This window comes from Nothobranchius furzeri, chromosome 18 (genome assembly GCF_043380555.1).
Source record: "Nothobranchius furzeri strain GRZ-AD chromosome 18, NfurGRZ-RIMD1, whole genome shotgun sequence".
Lineage (NCBI taxonomy): Eukaryota > Metazoa > Chordata > Actinopteri > Cyprinodontiformes > Nothobranchiidae > Nothobranchius > Nothobranchius furzeri.
In genome coordinates, this window is record NC_091758.1 from 25,407,705 (window position 1) to 25,416,525 (window position 8,821).

Sequence of the window (8,821 nt, forward strand, 5' to 3'; positions counted from 1 at the left end):
TTTCAAGGAACAAAAAGGGATTTAATGGCGCGTCAAGTGTTTTTTCCCTCATATCGCCGTGATCCAACTCATTCTGGTGGACAATCTCCATTTCAGAAGAAATCGGCTAGTGAACGTGTTTTAATAAGTTAGGATTGTTACAAAGCTTGAGATCTGGTGCTGGTGGCGGTTCTCAGTCATCCAGGTCCTGGTAATCCAAAGGGTTCAAATGAAGGCAACTGGACTTCTTTGGTTTCTTGAAGACGTTTCGTTTCTCATCCGAGGAGCTCTGTCAGTTCTGACTGGAATCCGTTCATTTAGCAGCTGTTGTTGTGCCTTTTAAGTCTCAAGCTCTTTGGAAGGAGACGCTGTTGTCGACATCTCAAGTTGAAGCAGAGGTGGTTTCTGTAGTCAACCAGCTTCCTTGATGTCCTCTCATATTCCCAAAGTGTAGGATTAATAACAATAGACAGCTACAGTTTATAAACTTGACTCTCAGAATTGACAAAGCTCCTCGAATGAGAAGCGAAATGTCTTCAAGTAACCGAAGAAATCCAGTTGCCTTCATTTGAACCCTTTTGGATTCTTGAGATCTGGTGATTGTGAAGGTTATTGGAGTCCAGTGAACTCATCATGTCCAGTAAACCAGTTAGAGATGATCTGAGCTTTGTGACCTGGTGCGTTTTTCCTGCTGCCATCAGGAGATGGGTCCATGTGGTTATGAAGGGATGGACATGGTGCTCAGGTGGGGTCAAAGGGGGACAAGAACATCTCCCTCACCCCTATTACACCAGCAGTGGCCTGAAGCATTGATACAAGGGTGGATGGATTCACGATTTCTTGTTGGTGACACCAAATTCTGACCTGATTATCTGGATGTTGCAGCTGAAATCCAGATTGATCAAACCAGGAAGTGTTTATCCAGTCTCTTATGGTCCAGTTTTGGTGATCCTGTGTGAATTATAGCCTCGGTTTCCTGTTCTTAGAAGACAAGAGGGACACTTGGTGTGGTCTTCTGCTGCTGGAGTCCATCTGCTTCAAGGTTCATCATGTTGTGGTTACGAGATGCTGTTCTGCTCTATTACATAGAACCAGTCTGTCAGTTATCCTCTGACCTCTGACATGAACAAGACAATTTTATCAACTCAGTAGATATGAACTCTTTCAGACCTTTCTCTGTGCACCATAGAGATGGTTGTGGGTGAAAATCCCAGTAGATCAGCAGCTTCTAAAGTACTTATACCAGTCTGATGCTACTTTCAGACTCACTGGGATTTGTTTTCGTCTTTTATCCACATTCAAATTCTTCTGCAAGCTGCCTTCGCCACATCTAGATACTTGAAAACCTAAGGATCTCACTGGGATGACATAACGTTTAGAGAAAATAAGCACATTTCCCTTTAGAACCACTCTGAATTTGTACTTGTGGCGCTTTTGAAACAGGCTTTATAAATGCTCTGTCCGCTTTATTAGGTACACCTCTTCAGCTACAGGACAGGAACTGATAATCAGCTGATCACAGTGCATTCAAGAAGTGGCTTTAATGCTAAGGCAAACGAAAAATGTCAGCAAATTTATGATTAGCAAAATCTAAAATTACCATCACATTTAAAGACAGGAATCATGTAATTCATGGATAGGTTTTTAATACATTACAGGCTGCAATCCAGTAGAAATAGAATGATTTAACTTTTGGAGATGTCTGGAGACACGAGTAGATCACTATAAGCTTTATGAGTTTGTCCTTAGATTAACTGCAGATAGCCTGACCCTTGGAATCGCTGTAAAGTTATCAGATTTCTATCAAGAAGCAAAACATTTACAGTACACTCCATCACGACATGTTGCATAAAGTAAAAAATAAATATATAAATAAAGCTTTTTCATTTCTGGTACTTTGTGTCTGCAGGAAAGAGACAAAATTAACTCCAATTGCTTTACTAGGTGAAGCAACAATTTTTTGTGCTGTTGTATTTGCTGACGTGTGTTTGGGAAGGAAAAAGTAATGGTTAAAAAAAGTTAGTTGTGGGATAATAATAATAATGAGTGCTTGGATGATTTTTGCCTCAAACTATAGAGTAGACTGCTTTAATGTAAAATCTGCATCCCTGCCTTCTCCAGGTCAGGGATGAGGTCCTGCCCAGAGTGGAGGGGCTCAGAGTAGATCCACTGCTCCTTCACACTGAGGGGAGCCAGTTGAGCTAGCACAGGCATCTGACTGGGATGCCTCCTGGATGCCTTCGTGTTGAGGTTTTCTGGGCACGTAAAACTGGGAGGAGACCTAAAGGAAAACCTAGGACACGCTGGAGGGACTATATTTCTCAGCTTCCCAGGGAAAGCCTTGGGATTCCCCCGGAACAGCAGGCCTAAGTCTGGGCCTCTCTGCTTAGGCTGTTGCCCTCAGGACCTAACTCTGGACAAGCAGATGAAAATGAATAAATGGATGGATGGGTATTTATTAGTCTTTGAACCAATAACTATCAAATCAAATCAAATGAAAGCTTTATTTATAAAGCGCCTTCCGCAACCCTGTCAGGAAGCCCAAGGCGCTGAACATGGTACAGTACAAAGTCAAATAAAGTGAATAAATCAGAAAATTAAAGCAATTCAAATTACAGATTACAAATTGCAAAAAAGGTGAAACATTCTAGTAGAAGACAAATGTGTGAAACAAGGGAAAATTGAACCAATGAAAACTGTGAGATAAAATCAACATAAATGACGGCCTAACTCAAATACATTCAGGGAACGCCAAGCGGAGGAGGTGTGTTTTTAGGCGGCTCTTGAAGACTGGCAGAGATGGGGACAGCCTAACTGAGGATGGCAACTGGTTCCATTGTGACGGTGCTAGGACTGAGAAAGCCCGGTCTCCGCGAGTACGACACCTAGAACGAGGGACAACGAGCAGGCCTTGGTCAGAGGAGCGCAGAGCGTGTGATGGGGAGTGTCTGTTCAGGAGTGTGGCCAGATAGGGGGGAGCACCACCCTGGAAGAAATTAAAAACAAAGACGAGGAGTCTGAAGTGTGAACGATAGCAAACCGGAAGCCAGTGCAGGGAGGCCAGAACCGGACTGATGTGGTCCCGTTTCCTGGTCCCAGTCAGGAACCTGGCTGCGCTGTTCTGCACAACCTGTAGGCGACGCAGTGATGACTAACACAACCCTGCATATAGAGAGCTGCAGTAATCAAGCCTAGAAATTACAAAAGCATGGAGTACCCGCTCCAGGTGGGCTCTTGACAGCATGGGCTTGATTTTTGCAAGGCATCTCAGGTGAAAGAAACTGGACTGGATCACAGAGTTGATGTGAGCATCAAATTTAAGTCCTGCATCAATTTTCACCCCCAAACTGGTAACAACTGGTTTTGAGTAGGGAGAAAGAGGCCCAAGATCAACATAACGATCCACATTCCTGCTGTTGGGGTGAAAAACAATGAGCTCTGTCTTTCCCTCATTCAGATGCAGAACGTTGGCCATTAGCCAAGACTTCACCTCATTAATACAGGACACAAAGGACTGGATAGTGTGACCTTTCTCCTGACACAACGGAGAGTAAATCTGGCAATCGTCAGCATAGAGATGGAATGATAGGCCATGTTTACAAAAGATTGACCCCAGAGGTAGCAGATAAATGGCAAACAAAAGAGGACCAAGGATCGACCCCTGCGGGACCCCCCAGCGGAGCCCCTCCCAAGAAGAAAAAACATCACCCAGTTTAACACAGAATGTCCTGTTGTGGAGATACGATCTAAACCAATCCAGAGCTTACCCTTTGATCCCAACCCATCGTTCCAAGCGATCGAGTAGAATTGCATGGTCAGCTGTGTCGAAGGCTGCCGTCAGGTCTAACAACAGAAGCACCACTGATGTTCCCTGATCTAGTGATAGATAGATGTCATTTAGGACCCTCAGTAGAGCAGACTCTGTGCTATGGCCAGACCTGAACCCTGATTGGAAAACCTCAAACAGATCAGAGTCAGCTAAATGTGAGACCAGCTGCTGATGAATGACTTTCTCAAGCAGTTTTGATGTAAAAGGCAGGGTAGAGATAGGCCTGTAATTTTCGATCACAGACATCAGCACCAGGTTTCTTCAGGGTCGGCCGAATAACTGCTGCTTTCAAAGCAGCTGGGACCACACCTGTGCTGAGGCTCCCATTGATAATCTGACCAAGTGAAGGGCCAAGGCACGGAAAGGCAGCCTTCCAGAGACGAAGCGGCAGAACGTCAAGTGGAGAGCCAGATGGCTTCTGCCTCGCAACAAGCTTACTCAGCTCAGAATATGAAACAGTATTGAGGGAGCTCAGGGTGGGTGGTGATGGAGGAACTGGAACCGGGTCAACAGAGTTACCAGAAATAGCTGCTCTAATGCCTGATGCTTTATCAACAAAGAATCTGTGAAAATCTTCAGAGTTTCCAGCAGCTGTAGGAGACATGGAGCTAGGCTCCTGATACACCAGAACAAAACATAACTATATCTGACATATTTAATTATAAACTACTAATGTATGCTGGTAAAATCTAGTACCTAGATATATTTATTTTATATTACTTATTAATAACTTAATTGAATCTATAAGTTAATCCCTCTAGTCTAAATCTACAGAAGATTTAGTTTTACCTTATGGCCGCCAGAGGGCGTCTGCTCTGTTATCAGCAAATCTTTCATGCAAGTGCTGGATGGAGGAGCTGCCAGACAATCATTGTTCCAATGGGATCAGTAAAGTTAAGTCAAGCTTAAATTATCTTTAAGAGCAAAAATGTGAATGACAAAAGGAATGCTGCCATGCTGCTGCGGAGGCTGTTACGTCACAACCGGATGTTGATACTAGCTGGAAGCACAGCGCAGTCAGGAACAGCTGAAAAAGGAAAACAAAGCCACGACGACGACAGACAAAACAAGCGATTTACTCCTAAAATACGGTTAAAACGTCCGTGACACCGCGGCTGGAGGAACTGTCCTGATTTGTTTAAACCTTTTTTATAAAGGTAGGCGCTTCGTAAAGGGTTTTCCTGAAATTAACGTTTTTGTTTCCTTTCTTTTGCTCTTAGCCTGTTGTCGCTGTTAGCCAAGATGCTAATACGACGTTTGTTTATCTTCCTTTTTGACTCAATTCGGAGTCAGTCTAACAACCAGCATGTGTCTTATTTACATTTATACACACTTCTTATTTAAAAGTGGTTACTTCGGTGCTTTTAGTTGTGTCATTTATATTAAACAATGTTCAGAGCCCCCTCTGTGGTCACGCCAGAACACGGAGCTCTTGATACAAATCAATGTAAGGTCCAAAAATTAATGAATGCTCCAGGAACAGGTAGCAACAGCTCATTTTAGCCACTGTGCAACAAATCAGCTTATATTTAGAAAATGATTAAATGTTTTTTTTTGTCTTTTTCGACTCCACACCAACTCGTTTTTTTATTTATTCCAATATTTTTAAGCTTATTTATCATTTTCGTTATTGGGTTCCGTTATTTGAGAGAGGTCTTGTATATTTAAGGTTCATTTTAAAGTTTTGTAACTCATATATATATATATATATATATATATATATATATATATATATATATATATATATATATATATATCATTTTTAAAGTTTTGTAACTCATATATATATATATATAAAAGATAAAATAAAGGAATAATAAAACAAGAAAATATAAAATATTTGCAGTTTTTTTTAGTAAAATTCCACATGTTGTTTGGAAAATCTGACTTGCACTCATTGAGCTTCTTTCACTTTGATAAAATATCCTAACAAGCAAAAAATAAAATAGGATCTGTTATAACATTCCTTTATAAACAAAATATAAAATATGTAAAAGAACAGACATACTAATAAATTAGCCGACAAGAAGAGTAACAAAACATTAACATTGGAAATTAAAACAAAAGGACAGTCAATCTGATCTCTAATTATCAGAATATTCTATACATTTAAGCTAAATCATGGAGCCCTGCATCCATGAAACACCTGAAAGGATCAGAAGTATTTTTTTTTAAGATTAAAATGAATAATTTCTAAAACAAAGCAAGATGTTTTACTTAAAATCTGCCACTTTCTCACTGGGCTTTGTTCTCTAATCCACACAAAAGTAAAATAAGGGATGCAAATGAAGGTGAAATGCAAAAAATAGCAACAGAAGCTGGGACTATTTAGTATGTGTTGCCTTCTTCTCCTTGTTGGTAGAGGTGAAAGTCCTGTAACTCCACGACTGCACAATGGGACGTATTTTCCTCGACCACATTGGAGGAACACGCCTCTTCTCGTGTGCCAACTGCGACACCATCCTGACTAATCGCTCTGAGCTCATCTCCACACGCTTCACAGGAGCCACGGGCAGAGCTTTCCTCTTCAATAAGGTACGGTGAAATGAAGCGTGAACACACCAGCTGTGACGTGTACTCTGTATGCCTACAGCATACTAGTATTTTTGTTCTGAGCTTCAGAAATTGTGTTCTGTCTCCGTGCCACAGGTGGTGAACCTGCAGTACAGCGAAGTCCAGGACAGAGTGATGCTTACTGGCAGGCACATGGTGAGAGATGTCAGCTGCAAGAACTGCAACAGCAAGCTGGGTTGGATCTACGAGTTTGCTACAGAGGATAGTCAGCGTTACAAAGAGGGACGTGTGATCCTGGAGCGAGCGCTGGTCAGAGAGAGTGAGGGCTTTGAGGAGCATGTCCCCTCTGACAACTCGTGAGCTCTGGGTCTTATTGTCCACTCTTCTCCTCTCTCCTTTAACCCTGCTTCTGCATTGCGCAACACCACCTACAGACTTAGTGGCCAGTGAAGCTCTGACTTCCATCCTCACTCTTTCCTGTGTCTTCAGCTTGTGACTTTAGACAGGTGATCAAAGAAAAAAGAAATGTGCTGGATCTGGTCTTGCTGAATAGGCTTCCCCCAAAATAGTCCCTAATGTCTGCATCACCCAGCACAGCTGTGAGCATCACCAGGCAGCTGTACCTTCACTCGCACAGAGTTTTCATCACCCCTGCACACTACACACACTCATGGTAACCCCTTCATGAGGGGCGTCACACATCTTAACAACCAGCCTCCCCTACAAAGCATCCTTAAATAAACCTCACCTTTCATTTATTGGAAACTGTGCTCGTGAACTTCGTCTTGGCGTGTTTGTCGCTGGCAGACCGCTCCATCGTTTTTTGTTCTTTACCCTTTCTTAGCTTTTAGATTTTAATGATCGTAGTACTGTTTGAAAAAAAAAATCTGCTTTCATTCAAAAGCTGCACAGAGGACCGCACAGAATGATGTCATATTTGATTATTCGTTGTAGTCCTGGACAGTGATTGAGTTGTTTCTTTAAGTCTTGCTCATGTGTGAATATTTTTATTGATGCAACATATTTAAAATGTTCAGGAAGTGGCTTTGTTGTCCCGTAACCATGCAGGAGACCGCCGTTACCATCCATGTGTGTCTTCTGTCCCACCCACTGCGATTACTAAAGAATGGATCACATTTAAAAGTTGCTTTAACTCCAGAGAAACGGCTGCAAAGCTAAATATTTACCAGGCTGTAAATGGTGTTCTTCATTCAAATGGCTGCAGATGTTCTGTCATGTTGGTGACTTCGCCCAGCGAGGTGATCTACCCTCTTTATGTAAAATGTGGCTGGAGGCGTGTTTTGTCATCAGATGACCTGATTCATAAAATTCAAAGCCAGGCGCTTTAGTCCTTTAGAATATCCAGAAAAGCTGTTTTTATACAAGCAAACTGAGAAAATAAGCATTTTGTATGAGATTGGGAGAAATTCTGGATTTGTTTTGCATCACAGCTCAGTGTGTGAATGCATGGGAGGCTTTACCAAAAAGCTTTAGTCGTGTAAAGTTGTTTCTACAAGAAAAACAAAACAAAACATTGATGTTTGTGTTTCACAGTAAGTGTACAGTCAATGTTTCTTTTTTTTTTTAATTAGCATTTTATTTAAAAGCTAAATGTTTTTATTTCTCCACATGAACGTTGTTTCTTCTACGACTTCAGGAAGATATGTTCTGATGTGATTTCTAAATAAAGACGCAGTCTTGCTGACAATAAATAGTATTTTTTTATTTACTTAACTGTTTCCCTGAAGCTAAAACCTGTAGGTGGCAGCAGAATCCTAAGAAACAAGCTCAAGATTCCTACTGAAGATTGTTGCTGATGCAGAACCATTTGCCCGCTTCTGACATCAACCTGCTTTATGTGCCTTTAGGAAGCTAAAAATCAAAAATTCAACATGAAACCAAACACAGAAATGGACAAAATTACAGCAAAGTCCCACTTTTAATTCCTAACTCTGCACTAAGAGAATCATCCACCAAGAAGAGGTTTGATTCCACTTTTATTTTTGGTTTAAAAATAGGAAACGACGACTCACTCCTAATCCGCCCACTAATATTGCGGAGCTGCTGGGGTTATTTATAGCTCTAATGCTGCTGGCAGCCTTCTTTGATGGTGTGTGAGAGACTGGAGGAACCAACAACAGGTCTGCTCTTCTGCAGTCACTCCTGGAGGCATCCAGGGCTAAACTTAGCTCACACAGACTCACCTGGCTGCAGATTTGTGATTTTAGAGACTGAAGGCATTTATGCATGGAGAATATCGATGCATTTATGACTTGGTATGACCAAAGGATAAATAGGTTTTTTTCTCTAGTGTGCTACTTTATAATCCAAAGTAGATTTTGCTTTAATTTCTGTGTAATCCCAGGATTGTCTGGCGTCTATTGAGATATCCATCTGGTATGTAGGGGCAATTATCTGTTTATGTAAAATGAGATGGCTATTGCTTTAACCTGCAGGATAATCTACATACCAGGCCAACACTTAAGATGCTCATGGACT

The 8,821-nt window shown here is 41.5% G+C and overlaps 1 protein-coding gene across 1 annotated transcript; it reads left to right on the forward strand.

Moving 5' to 3' along the window:
* The first annotated feature begins 4,801 nt into the window (after positions 1-4,801).
* LOC107392162 (protein yippee-like 5) lies at positions 4,802-7,196 on the forward strand. The gene is made up of 3 exons (XM_015969788.3): positions 4,802-4,965; positions 6,171-6,343; positions 6,458-7,196. The coding sequence occupies exons 2-3, from the start codon at positions 6,203-6,205 to the stop codon at positions 6,680-6,682; spliced, it is 366 nt and encodes a 121-aa protein (XP_015825274.1). The 5' UTR covers positions 4,802-4,965; positions 6,171-6,202; the 3' UTR covers positions 6,683-7,196.
* The last annotated feature ends 1,625 nt before the right edge of the window (positions 7,197-8,821 follow it).

Coding starts and splice junctions, on each gene's coding strand:
- LOC107392162 (XM_015969788.3), top strand. CDS start 6,203: ATGGGACGTATTTTCCTCGACCACATTGGAGGAACACGCCTCTTCTCG. Junction 6,344..6,457: donor GAGCTTTCCTCTTCAATAAG/GTACGGTGAAAT, acceptor TCCGTGCCACAG/GTGGTGAACCTGCAGTACAG.